At 37.3% G+C, this 14,410-nt stretch overlaps 1 protein-coding gene across 1 annotated transcript; it reads right to left on the reverse strand.

Moving 5' to 3' along the window:
- Positions 1 to 11,033: 11,033 nt before the first annotated feature.
- Positions 11,034 to 12,181, reverse strand: cxcl8b.1 (chemokine (C-X-C motif) ligand 8b, duplicate 1). The gene is made up of 4 exons (XM_051901598.1): positions 12,020 to 12,181; positions 11,804 to 11,924; positions 11,596 to 11,664; positions 11,034 to 11,396 (listed from the first exon to the last, which is right to left on the reverse strand). The coding sequence occupies exons 1-4, from the start codon at positions 12,084 to 12,086 to the stop codon at positions 11,366 to 11,368; spliced, it is 288 nt and encodes a 95-aa protein (XP_051757558.1). The 5' UTR covers positions 12,087 to 12,181; the 3' UTR covers positions 11,034 to 11,365.
- Positions 12,182 to 14,410: the final 2,229 nt, after the last annotated feature.

Here is a 14,410-nt window from a genome sequence, read left to right on the forward strand (position 1 = left end):
AAAAGCCAATAATATCCATCATAATAATATAATATACCTAAAATCTACATTTAGACAGAAGACACTGGAAAATGAAATATGCACACGTGGTGACAAAACCAATTTCAAGGTGAAGTTTGATAGTGTTGAAGAAGGACAGAAGTTGAAGGCTTCTTATGTGGTGTTACAGCACACTGCCAAATGCAAAAAATGTCTATCCAATTGGCGAGCCTCTCATTTGGCCTGCCAAAGTTGACATATAGATGAGAATGCAAAAAAAAAAAAAGCATTATAATATGTACATTTATATATTAAATTGTATATTATAATGCAATGTACAAATCTATTGAAATATGTAATAATAACAGTTGCTGTATGTGAAATGTTTCTTAAGTCAACATGCAAATGTGTTGTCAAATTGTAATATTTTAGATCAAAGGGGTTCAGATGACCTAAAAGTTTGGGAATCCCTGAAGCAAGTAATGATGCAAAATTACAGGGACAATGTACACACTACATATGGACACTTAGTAGGTACATAAATGGACATGAAATCTTGATTTGAGTTGAAATCTTGAAAAGATGTGAGAGATGTGAGAAGATAAAAAAGAAAGAAATATAAATCGCATTCTGATTCTGATTTAGCAGATGCTTCTTTTCAAAGCAACTTAGAAATGGAAACACCACAAACATTTTGTCATGAGAAACAACATTAGCAGTGCAAAATGTGAAGTTTAAAGTATAAGGTAGATTATACACAAGCAGGAGCAGAATAAAATGGAAACTGACCACCAGGAAAGGCTGATTACAAGGAAATATGCAATAAAACATTAATCATAATTACCACACCACAAAGTTCATCCTCAATTCCCAAGCAGGCCAGACCAACCACAGACTGCAAACTGCAAAAACCAGAGCTCTAAGCTGTCCAGAAACCCTCAACTTTTATTCTTTATAATAGCCTGATGTCATACGAATAGGGTTGGGAATCGTGAGAAATTTTCCGGTTCCGGTTCCGATTCCGGTTCTGCCTAACGATTCCAGTTACGGTTCCATTAAAGTAATTAAACAACTAATAAAAAATAGTAGTAAGGGAAAAATGCACAATACTCGACTCAAACAGTCCTTTTTGTGTTTATTATTATTGTAAAATGAATTTAACAGACTGTTAATCTCAACAAATTTGCTAACACTTTACAATAAGGTTCATAAGTTAACATAAGTTAACATCAACATGAACTAATAATGAACTGCATTTCTACAGCATTTATTAATCTTTGTTAATGTTAATTTCAACATTTACTAATACATTATTCAATTCAAGAGTTTGTTAACATTAGTTTATGCACTGTGAAGTGACATGAACAAACTATGAACGGCTGTATTTTTATTAACTAACATTAACAAAGATTAACAAATACATTAACAAATGTATTGCTCATGGTTAGTTAATAAATGAACCTTATTGTAAAGTGTTACCACAAATTAGATAAGATGCTTGAACACACATGTTAGCTCCAGACAGGTGAAACAGAATATTTTTGTAAGTTGGATTCATAAAGACTTGTTTCTGAAAGAATGATTCAGTGATAGACACATTTTAACAGTAAATTTGTTGCCACCTAGTGGCGTAACAATGCAATCGATACAGTCGTTATTTGAAGTCCAGTTACTTTCAGAAGGTAATTTATTATACATAAACATCAGCGTTTCTGTCTGAATAATAAACTTTTATACTTCTGTTATAAAATCAAATAGGCCTATTTGTCACACAGAAATAACGATACTGTGCGTTTGAAAAGATTATTTGTGAAGCTGTTTATATCTACACATGACAACTCTCTTTACATCAACGGCAGCGCGAACGCAGATTTGAGTGTCGCGATTTTATTTTTGTCAAAGGTTTAATATACACGGGCGAATCGTTGTCATTTAGGAATCAGATCATGTGGGTGATGAAATCGAGAACGCGATCTTTTAAAGATTAATAGTGCACAGTGGTGGACGAAGTACACAAATCAAGAACTTGAGTAAAAGTACAGATACGTATCATAAAATATTACTCAAGTGAAAATATTTAGTGCTCCTTTTCAATTTTACTTGAGTGAAAGTACAAAAGTACTTGATTTTTAATGTACTTATGTAAAAAAGTACTGATTGATGACTGTTTATTTTGTCATTTTATATAGGCCACTTATATAATTTAATTTTATATTATATATTTTCTATAATCCTATTGCTCAAAATAATTATGAATGATTATGAATTGTCAAATAGCCAGCACTAGTCAGTATGGATGGAAGATTAGTGGATGCAGATACATAATATTTAATGTGTGTTGAAAAACAATATAAAAACAGACTAAACCTATAGGGCTAAATAGGTAACATTTTAAAAAAATTGCTGCAGCAGCGGGAAAGATGAACGTTTCAGTTCATTCATTGCTATAATATTCATTATGTGAGATGTCTCTATTAAAGGATACGCTCCCCACACTTCGCCCACCGATCACACCAGAACCGTTTTCGGAACCGAAACTTAGAAATCTTGCACGGTTCCGGTTCTTTTCAAAAAACACTACCGGTTCCGGATGAGAACCGGTCCTCGGTTCCCAACCCTACATACGAACAAACTAAATTGTAATTTATATATTTAAAAAGAGCATTTTTGAGGTTAGCTGCATCGGGTCACTTACATTTACATTTAACTTAACCATTTAGCAGACGCTTTTCGCCAAAGCGACTTACACATGAGAACAATAGAAGCGATCAAATCAACATGAGGGCAACAGTATACAAGTGCCGTGTCAAGTCCCAGTTATTCCAGCAAAGTGCTCGTAGGCTTGACAGTGCATGCTGAAAGGCCTGCCAAGAGAGAATTGCAATAGTCCAGTCTGCATACAAGAGCTTAGACGAGAATTTGTGTGGAATGCTCCGATATGAAGGGTCTAATCTCATAAGGAAGGCTAATCTGTTGAAGTAATATGATCTGTAAAGCTTAAACAACCATTCATCACAACTCCAAGGTTCCTGGCTGTCATGGAAGGAATTAGGCTATGTTTGACGAACCAAGTTGAATGGAGAGGTTATGTTTGGTCTTGGCAGAGGGTATTGTAATTCTATCATTACAATAATAAATGCACAATTATTGACACAGACCGCGTACCGCACATCTGTGAGGCCCCCACCGCAAAGCACGAGATGGGGCTCCTCCCACCAGCAGTGACGTCATGTATGAAAATTTGTCGAGTGTTTTTTTTTTTTTTTACCGAAACAAATTAAAATAGCCTATTAGTTTAGTCAAAAACCTAAACGGAAAACGAAAATAAATTTGGTTAATCAATTAATTAAATAAAATGCATTTAATAATCAACAATCAAAAGTTTGAAAATAAAACATTTAGCTATATAAGGAAGTTTTTAATAAACATTTAACAATAATTGTTAACTACTCCAATTTGTTGGTTAAATATAAGCATTTAAATGATGGCTGTATATACTAAACATACATTAACGAAGACAACAGGTTAAGTCAAAATACAATGAATATACAGTGTTGTATATTAAATGCTATTTTAGGGTTATGTCTAGCTAACTATCCAGTTTATGGTCATTGAATGGTTTTTCTGAGGTAAATGTGGCGTTACGTGACATTGTTCTCAAGCTGTTTTATTGTCGTCTTTCCGCGGTTGAAACACTGATTGATAGATTACGCAATAGTTTAAGACGCAATAGTTTGATACGCGATACATTTCGGGAAATTGTTCTGTATCTTTCAACATTCTTTCTGCTGTTCATTCAAATTTACTTGCTGCTGTAATAGTAGTAAAGAGGAAGAGATGATTAGTTCACTCTTGATCCGCGTTGTCTGAGCTGAGCCTGAGGCGCTATGGGAGCCATTGTTTTCCGTCACTGAACAATAAAAAAGGTAACTGCAAATTTATCTCTCTATTTTGACTTTACCCCCTTCAGAATCGCATGAAATAAAGTCGCAAATGCGTGCATAAAGTTACTGAGATATAAACTTGCGCTACATATTTTAGTGAAGTTTTGTTCACACACCAACAGAAAAAAAAAAAAACAGACTGAAAGATTGATCTTGAAAATACATATAGGCTATCAATAAAAAAAAGAAAAAAAAAGAAAATCGACATATTTGTGGATACCCAGTTAAAACGTGAGGAGAAGCTCCAAACCTCGCTGTTTCGGTCAATGATTTCAGCCCTCCAAAACTATTTCAATCGAAAACAAAAATTGCTGTTTCCGCCGCAAATTTTCAGTAATTTTGATTGGTGCATTAAATGATATAGGCCTAAACTAAATTCATGTATTTACAGTAAAAGAATAAAGAAGTAACTCATTTGGAGAAGAACTTCAGTCATTAGCTGACCATTAGCAGAGTTGGCGATGGGGTAAATACGTTTGTGCAAAATATAATAATAATAATAACAATAACAATAATAATCTCTCAGCAAAGAATAAACATATTTATTTGTCTCAGTTAACTGCACACGTCCGCTAACAGTAAAACAGCAAGGCTTGCTATTGTCTTGGCTACCTTACAAATCGATTGAAACAACAGTGAATTTTTCCCCTTTTTGTGGTAATTTAGCACTATTTTCTGTGATCTGCTTGCATTTTTGGGCTTCACTTGGATGCTTTATTTTCATCTTTAGTCAATTGAGTTCAGTTCTAAAAAAAGCAAAGGCTACATAGTAAATAGGTGAATCTGCGATGGGGCCCATCATAGGGTGGGGGCCCCCACGCACCGCGGGGGCTGCAGGGGTGTCCCGTACGCCCACGGTTTCATCCTTACATCTACTATAATTGTTAGTCTCGAGAGTATTTACATTAGTCAATAAATACTTAGAGTCCGCATTTAGTATTAGATTGTCCTGATGGACCAGTGGTAGAATTTTTGTTCAGTTTTTTCTCATTAAAACCAATCATGTTCATCAGTGATTATATACACTATATTGCCAAAAGTTTTGGGACGCCTGCCTTTACGTGCACATGAACGTTAATGACATCCCATTCTTAATCCGTAGGGTTTAATATGGAGTTGGCCCACCCTTTGCAGCTATAACAGCTTCAACTCTTCTGGGAAGGCTTTCCACAAGGTTTAGGAGTGTGTTTATGGGAATTTTTGACCATTCTTCTAGAAGCACATTTGTGAGGTCAGGCAGTGATGTTGGATGAGAAGGCCTGGCTCGCAGTCTCCGCTCTAATTCATCCCAAAGGTGTTCTCTCGGGTTGAGGTCCGGACTCTGTGCAGGTCAGTCAAGTTTCTCCACACCAAACTCGCTCATCCATGTCTTTACGTTCCTTGCTTTGTGCACTGGTGCGCAGTCATGTTGGAACAGGAAGGGGCCATCCTCAAACTGTTCCCACAAAATTGGGAGCATGAAATTGTCCAAAATGTCTTGGTATGCTGAAGCATTAAGAGTTCCTTTCACTGAAACTAAGGGGCCAAGCCCAACCCCTGAAAAACCCCACACCATAATCCCCCCTCCACCAAACTTTACACTTGGCACAATGCAGTCAGGCAAGTACCGTTCTCCTGGCAACCGCCAAACCCAGACTCGTCCATCGGATTGCCAGACAGAGAAGCGTGATTCGTCACTCTAGAGAACACGTCTCCACTGCTCTAAAGTCCAGTGGCGGCGTGCTTTATACCACTAAATCTGACGCTTTGCATTGCACTTGGTGATATAAGGCTTGGATGCAGTTGCTCGGTCGTGGAAACCCATTCCATGAAGCTCTCTACGCACTGTTCTTGAGCTAATCTGAAGGCCACACGAAGTTTGGAGGTCTGTAGCTATTGGCAGAAAGTTGGCGACTTCTGCGCACTGTGTGCCTCAGCATGCGCTGACCCCGCTCTGTGATTTTACGTGGCCTACCGCTTCATGGCTGAGTTGCTGTTGTTCCCAATTGCTTCCACTTTGTTATGATACCACTAACAGTTGAGCGTGGAATATTTAGTAGTGAGGAAATTTCACGAATGGACTTATTGCACAGGTGGCAACCTATCACGGTACCACGCTTGAATTCACTGAGCTCCTGAGGGCGACCCATTCTTTCACAAATGTTTGTAGAAGCAGTCTGCATGCTTAGGTGCTTGATTTTATACACCTGTGGCCATGGAAGTGATTGGAACACCTGAATTCAATGATTTGGAGGGGTGTCCCAGTACTTTTGGCAATATAGTGTATCAAGAGCAGGGACGCGGTTATGTGCATTTTGTTTTGTGATTTCACTGGAAATAATAGAGTGTCTCCGCAACAGTGTTAAGTGATAGATTGAAGTGCTTGTCCGTGTGAAGACTGCGCACTGTGCACGAGTGCCAAGAGAACACTGTTGCGAATCTGATAACAGTGGCTGCAGCAACGAGCACTCAACATGAATTCAAAAACAACACATCCCAGCGCCAGATCACTTATTATCAGAGCTGGATAGATAACTAATAAATTGTAATCAGTTACTGATTACAAATTACATGACAAAATTTGTAATCAGTAATATAACCTCTTAGATTACACATTTTTGGTAACGTAATCTGACTACTTTTGGATTACATTTAGATAACTTTTGTGCTAAACCTTATTTGATATCACATATATTGTAGGATAATCTTGTACTATTTTGACAGATACAAAGAAAATATATATTCCAAAAAATATATCCTATTCACCAACAAGAGTCTCAACAGATTCTTTTTAAACTGCAATGTATGGACAGTTAATACTTCAAAATACTAACACTAATGTACCTGTTAGTGTTTGCTAATAGTAACACTGAATAAAGCAAAATCACATCTTATGATTTTAAAACATATTTACTTAAAATTAAGTAAATTTAGAAAACAGCAACATTACAAAAACAAATTTTGAAAAACATGAAATTCACAGCAATATCACTGCTACATCAAATATTTCATCTATATTTCATATATTATTTCATATACAGTATATATTTCATCTATATTTTCCCCTCACTGCCGGAAAAACTCAAAGAATCACGAACGTATAGAAGCGGCAGGTTTATTATGAAAAAAATCTAAACGTTAAAAAAATGAAAAATTAGGAGAATCAATGAATTGTGAACAACTTACTGCCATTGTGTAAATAATATGTAATCATGTAATCCATAAAAAAGTAACTGTAGTCTGATTACGAGTATTTTAAAAAGTAGTTTATTCTAATTACAAGTACTTGATTTTTGGAATCTGATTAAGTAAACCAGATTACATGTAATCCGTTACTACCCAGCTCTGCTTATTATTTAACACAAACAAATGAATTGCTAATCAACTAGAGATGTTTCTTTTGTATTAGATACATCTGTGCAGCGAGATGTTTCAAAAAGTGGTAGGGACAATATCGACCCTGGCAAAAAGTGGTTGGGACATGTCCCACCCATCCCACCTGCAAATTAAGCCTATGCCCATAGAAGATCTGTACAGGTTGAGCTGGGGAAGGTGGAGTGTTTCTAAAAGTGTGCTGCACTGCTAAGCAAACGCTATCAAAGTATTTTGAAGATTGAGCATGCACGCTCATTGGCTACTGATACAGCAGGAACGATGTGATTACGACCAGGTTGAGTTAAAGGACCTATTAACCTGCGGCATCTAGGGTTTCATGACAGAACTTTGTATTCCCGTGTTTGCAAGGTTGAGTTGAAGGTGGTGGTCCTTCATCCAGGCAGAAATGGCTGTCAGGCAGGCTGCGATGTGAGCTGCAACCGTCAGATCATCTGGTTGGAATGAGAGGTAGAGATGTGTGTCATCAGCATAGCAGTGATAAGAAAAACCATATTCTTGAATGACAGATCCTAGTGATGACATGTAGATGGAGAAGAAAAGTGGTCCAAGCACTGCCCTGAGGTACCCCCGTAGCAAGATGATGCAACTTAGACACCTCACCCCTCCAAGATACACTAAAGGACCTACCTGAGAGGTAAGACTTGAACTATTGGAGTGTGGTTCCTGAGATGCCCTTTGTCATGAGGGTTGGCAAGAGGATCTGGTGGTTAACTGTGTCAGAGGCAGCAGACAGATCCAGCAAGATATACTATTTAATATGTAGTGATTTTTACTTTCGCCCATCCAAGGATGCTAAGTAAAATAGGGATTGGTACTCACGTCACCACTGACGTTGTAATTTTTGGATCACACGTCTCTTAAGGTGTGGTTATGAGTACATCAGATGACCACTTCCCCCCTTTTCCTAGTTCAGGGCACCAGTCAAGGTCTTTACCTTGGCAGTATGAGAACACTCCCAACAGGGGCTTTCATTCATTTGGAATTAATGTAAAGTGGTCAGCTGATTTATCTGAAAGACTGGTGAGATTGCTAACTTGTAGAGCCTTTTCTGTATTATCAGCACAAGGAAGACACAAGTGTAATAAAATAAATTTTATTAACAAAAGATAAACAAGAATAACTAACACAACTACTAAATGAATACCATGAATGATAAAGGAATAAAGTGCATAAGATACATAAAATACAAGTGATTAAGTTGGTGTGGCTATGGAAGAGTTACGTTATCTTATGGAAAGATAAACTGTTTCTCTGAAAAATAATAAGGTGGAGAACCTTATTATGCACTAAACAAATAAACTAAAGATTATTTGTTATTAACTAACATCAGCTATATTACATCTAATGGGAATTAGGAAATTATATACTGATAATATACAACAATGCCAAGGTCTCTGGAAAGAGGTTTGGTTAAGTGATATTTACGTTCCACGTGGTTGAGTCCGGTGACGGTGACGTCTTCCACTGGTTATGCTGGGTGTCAATGCAGTGGGGAGAGGAGCCAGAATCTGTTTCAACAGTCTTGAACACGAAGCTCTGCAGGATGCTGATCTCCGGAAGCACCCAAGGGTCCTAAAATCTGGAACACGCAGATGAGGCCCTGGCGTAGGTGCAGAAGGTCCTTAACAATCTGGAACACGCAGACGAAGGTACCTTGGAAGCAAGGTTTGCTCTCCTGAGCTTAACCTTGTTGCAATTGTTGTTACTGTCTCACTGGATGGAAACTCTGAACGTAGTGTTTGTTAATGTCTCTTTCCTCACAGGCTGGAGGCTCAGAACGTGGTCGTCTCTGTTGCTGCCTCACAAGCTGTAGACTCAGATTGTGGGACCTGTTGTTGTCTCTCTGGATGGACCAGAGGCTCAGAACGGTGTTGTATCTGTTAGTGTCTCAGCTTCGCAAGCCGGGACTCAGAACGGCATATCTGTTAATGTCTCACTCCTTATAGGACAGACTCAGAACGGTGTATCTGTTAATGTCTCACTCCTTATAGGACAGACTCAGAATGGCTTATCTGTTAATGTCTCACTCTTTACAGGACAGACTCAGAACGGTGTATCTGTTAATGTCTATCCCCGTGCAGGACAGACTCAGAACGGTATATCTGTTAATGTCTCACTCCTTACAGAGTTGAGACCCAGAACGGTATATCTGTTATGTCTTTCCCCTTTGAAGGGCAGACTCAGAACAAGGAATGTCTGTTGAAAGGGTACCTTTATCCCTTTCCGATGAGGAGGAGATTGCAAGTTGGCGCTTCTCCATTCGAGTGCTGTGATTGGCTGCTGGCATCAGAGGGGACACACACAGTGTGGCCCACCCTTCTTTCCCCTGTGGAACTCATTTGCATAAAGCACAAAGTTGGAAGTCTTTACAGTGTCTTTAAAGTTTACCAATGCATTTCTCACTTTCCAAACCACCACCAGAATACCTTTGGCAATATTCTAAACAAATAGAGACTAAACATGATGGAAGAAGATTGAACCGTCATGCTTTCATTCAATTGTACATTAACAGCTGAATCTGTGTCAGATGTTGCACTACAAATAGCTGTCACTGAGAATACTTATTCCTGTGAATAAGTATGAAATGGATGTGTAGTTTGCATCAGTTCTAAGGTTTTCAGACATAGTTTTGAATGGCTTTGGATGGATCTTTGTGATCTCTCTTTGCTTCACCCATTGCTGCTGAGGTCCCAAGGAATTTTTATGGCAGTCTCTGGCCAACCTTAGGAAGTAGTCTCTAGATGGGTGAAGGGCAGAAACTGCATGTGGACCAATGAGAAGTCCTGTCCTTCCCAGGCTTGGTACAAGAGGTCTTCTTCTTGCCCTCTAAGAGAGGTCTGGATGTTGTCCTTACATCTTTATCTGATGGCGTTGGACAGTTTGTTTGTGTTAGTCCACCAAGATCCAATCAAAATGTAGCAAACCTTTGTCCGCTGTTACGGACAGAGAGGGGCCCGGCCATAAACTGGGCCCTGGAATGTGCTTTTCACTACAAATATATAGTATATATACTAAATATACTTTTTGTTTAGTAGCAAGTAGCCTAAACTAGATTTACATGAGAAGAACTGTACGTTCAGGGTATCAGTGAAATAATAAGTAGGCTAAATATTAGTTTTGGATGGACAGAAATTCTGTTCACAACATTTAAATAAATTTTAATGCCATTATATATTTTCTCACACAGATTCTTTATTGGCATATATGGTTCCATTAAGAACTTTTAACATCCATGGAACCTTTTCATTCCACAAGAGGTACTTTATAGTAGAAAATGGTTCTTTAGATTTTTATAATGTTCTTCACACTAAGAGAAAATCTGTTCTTTTAAGAACTGTTCACTGAAAGGATCTTTGGGGAACCAAAAATGGTTTTTCTATTGTATTACTGTGAAAACCCCTTTTAGAACCTTTATTTTTAAGACTGGAACGTGTGAATGAGAGCTAATGTCACAAGATTCAATAACTTGCATGGCTTCAGACCTATGCATGAGTCTATGCATCTATGCATGGCCCATTTTTATGTCAGACTTATGATGCTTTTGAAAACTTAAAAGCCTAAGTCCCTATTCATTGTAACTGTGTGCAAACATTTTTCAGATTTTCTCATTTTGAGTTCTGCAGAAGAGAGTCATATTGGTTTGGAATGACATGATAGTAAGTAGCTCAGGGAATAAAACTGAATTCAGATACTGAATTGAGATGACAAAAAGGCACAATAAAACCAACAAAAATATCCATTGTGACAATTAAAACAGTTTTTATTAGTATAAGCATGTGTCATCATAATTAAGCAATATAAACTATATTAGTACAAAAAAAAAAAAATACAATTCTGAGACACTAACAATAAATATATATATATAAATTAAGGTCAAGTAAAGTAACAATAAAAAAAAAAAAAATCACTTCACATTTTAGAAAACAAAAGCATGTTTTTACATTCAGTACTTCATTTATCACCTAGAAATGATAAATTCAATTTAAAAATTCTATATTACAGTAGTAATAGTTGAATGAATCAGTTTCTTCAGTTGCTCTTGTTTTTAGGAAGGTGATTCTCATTCATTACTGGCTCTTGAGTTTCTTCTTGTTCATTCTGCAAACATGAAGAGACACACAGTACATTAGTGTCTGAAGGATGAAAGGTGCTGCAGTGTCCGAGTTTAAAAGTATTAATAAAAATGATTCATTAGCATGATTTTAATTAACTTATATTAATAATAATAATATGATAATAATAAATATAATAAGAATAAGATAATAAGAGCGCCACATCATTATAGACAAGAACTTACTCTTCCTTGAGAGAAATCACCCAGTCTTTTTTAGAATCGAGACACATCTGTCCTCTATTCATTCTAGCACTGTAAGAAACAAATGTATAATTATTTAAAATCTATAAAATGACACTGTTTCATTATTATTATTATTATTATTATTATTACACACGTGTACATATTGAGCCTGAATTTGAAGTGTTGCTTTGGTAAGTTTCACACTCACATGATCTCCTCATTTTTGCAATGTGGTCCAGCAGGAATCACCTTCAATGAGAGTATTCTTTCAATACGAATTGGTGATCCTGAATGTGTTTTAATGCACTGGCAGCGCATATATATTTGACCTGCAGTGACAGAGAGAGAGTTGGTTTAAGATGTATCATGAAATATCTGCAAACGATTTGATTTAAAACACTGTTATGAATGTTATTCTGCTTACCTTCAGTTGTGGACAGCAGTGCAGCTGTGCAGATCAGAGACATGAGGGCTGCTACGGTGAACTTCATTCTGAACCGGTGTTGTGCACAGCAATGCCAGTAAACGTGTCAAGTGAGCTTCTGTTGTGGTCTAACACAGGCCTGCACTCTCCCTTTTAAAGAGAGAAACTCCCACACAACATGCAACTGTCGTTATTGCGCAATTACAATTTCTGACTAATCTTCTCTTCCAGGGAACACTCTCTCTCAATGCCCAATATTCTGTTGTAATTTCCAGTACTAGCAAGAATAAAAATACTTCTTAACCATATAAAACCTATTTGATACACACATTTCTAAGGCCTCTATATTATCAACATGATCAAAACTTTGCTGAAAAACCTGTTGTACACAATCTACTACATACCTTCTGTCATCTAAATATTAGCTTCCTTTTTTTTATCCAATAAAAGGCCTAAAAATGTCTACCTTCAGGTCATGCTTCACGTGTCTTTATGCTGTGAAATCTTTACTGATTTTTATAAAGTAAACATAAGAATAACTTTTTTAGACATTTACTAGACTGAAGCAACTTAGGTTTACTTGAATATCCATAAATCTTGTTAAAGGGAACCCCTAGTATTACGACTTGTATGGCTTAATATAACCTAAATAATGTCTCTTACTGAAAAATGTAGTAGAAAACCCATGACAGATTTACGTTATTTAAAAAATCCATGACATATTTGGACAATGGGGGGCGCCATTTTGTTTAGGTGCACAGTGCGATCTATGTCGATGACATCAAATGGTTGCACTTAGGGAGTTATTGTCACTAACCTGTTGCTATTTTTACCGCAACACAACTCGGAATATATTATATGATGCCACATTGTGCAGCTTTTGGTTGTAATTTTCAGTCGAGCCACAAGAGAAGCGATGTAAGTCTTTACTGCTTTACTAGCGATAATAGGAAAAAAGAATGGGAAGTTGTGAAGAATGTGGACGAATAAAACTTCCTAACTGCATCTTTGTTCTCTCCACTTTAGCCCTGATGCTTTTGATACTTTTCATCTGTATGTTTTGGTGCAACAGTAATCTAGTAACGCATTCAAGTCTTAATATCCGCAGGGTTCCTTTTAAAACCTGATCAGCCTTTTCAATTTGAGCCAGAGCGCAAAATTAGTGAGGATGAAAACATTGAAGACATGCAATGTCTCTGTGGCTATTTGCACTACTGATGTATGATTTATGATACTGATGTAAAAATCGTCTGATATGTCACCTGAATGCATTACATACAGTTAAACATGCTGAGAAGATGCTATTGTTTTATGCTATCACAGATATCTCGTGCATCACGGCACACACAAGCTTTGAGGTAGTCTGTCTCAATAGAGATGTGTTATAGGCTGCCCTCGTCAGTCTCCACGACAGGCACGGCATTTGGTTAAAGCATACACTTATAGCCATCGGCAACTGTAAGCTCTTTCAGCTGTGGTCTACTAAAAGCCTCAAAGTCATCAGGGCTATAGTGAAGAGAACGAAGACGCGGCTCTTTAGGAAGTTTTATTCGTCCACATTCTTCACAACTTCCCATTCTATTTTCCTCTTCTTATTGCTAGTAAAGCAGTGAAGACTTGCGTCACTTCTCTTGTTGCCCTTTCGACTGGACTTTGGAGTTGGAGTTGGAGTTGTGTTGCGGTAAAAATAGCAACAGGGTAGTGTCAGTAGCTTACAGAGTGCAACCATTTGACGTCATCAACATAGATCGCACTGTGCACCTAAACAAAATTGCGCCCCCCATTGTCCAAATATGTCATGGATTTTTTAAATAACGTAAATCTTTCATGGGTTTCATGGGTATCAAATGATCCATCAGGCTTTTGAGAAATGTTTATTTGTTCATCTCTCAATCATTATTTTTTTTCTTCATATGTCAGGCTTTACACGATGAATGCTGCCTTCATGTGCTATCTGAATTATCGTAAATACAAAATATTGGACATGAACACCCTCTCAAGTTGTATTTACTAGCTACTGGAAAACTCTGAGGTAATTTTGATACCCGAGTTCCTGGTTTGGGCGGGCTATAAACTCTCCTATTGCATTCAAGTCTGTTTTGACCCAAAAGAGCTACATAATTGACCGTTCACAAAGACCCGCCCTCCTTAGTTACTGTTACTATGTCTGACAAGCCATGCCGCTTTCACGCCACACATCATGTTCTCAAGCAGTGAAAAATACATTGTGGAGCAAAGAGGACAGTGACAATGCGTCAAAAGACAAGACAGAGCAGGTTACTTTTGATATGAAACAAAGTGTCAAATTTCAAATTTTGTAATTTTTAAAGATATTTAAACAATAAATACCACTTTTAGCATAGCTTAGCATAGTTCATTGAATCTGATTAG

This window comes from Ctenopharyngodon idella, chromosome 7 (genome assembly GCF_019924925.1).
Source record: "Ctenopharyngodon idella isolate HZGC_01 chromosome 7, HZGC01, whole genome shotgun sequence".
Lineage (NCBI taxonomy): Eukaryota > Metazoa > Chordata > Actinopteri > Cypriniformes > Xenocyprididae > Ctenopharyngodon > Ctenopharyngodon idella.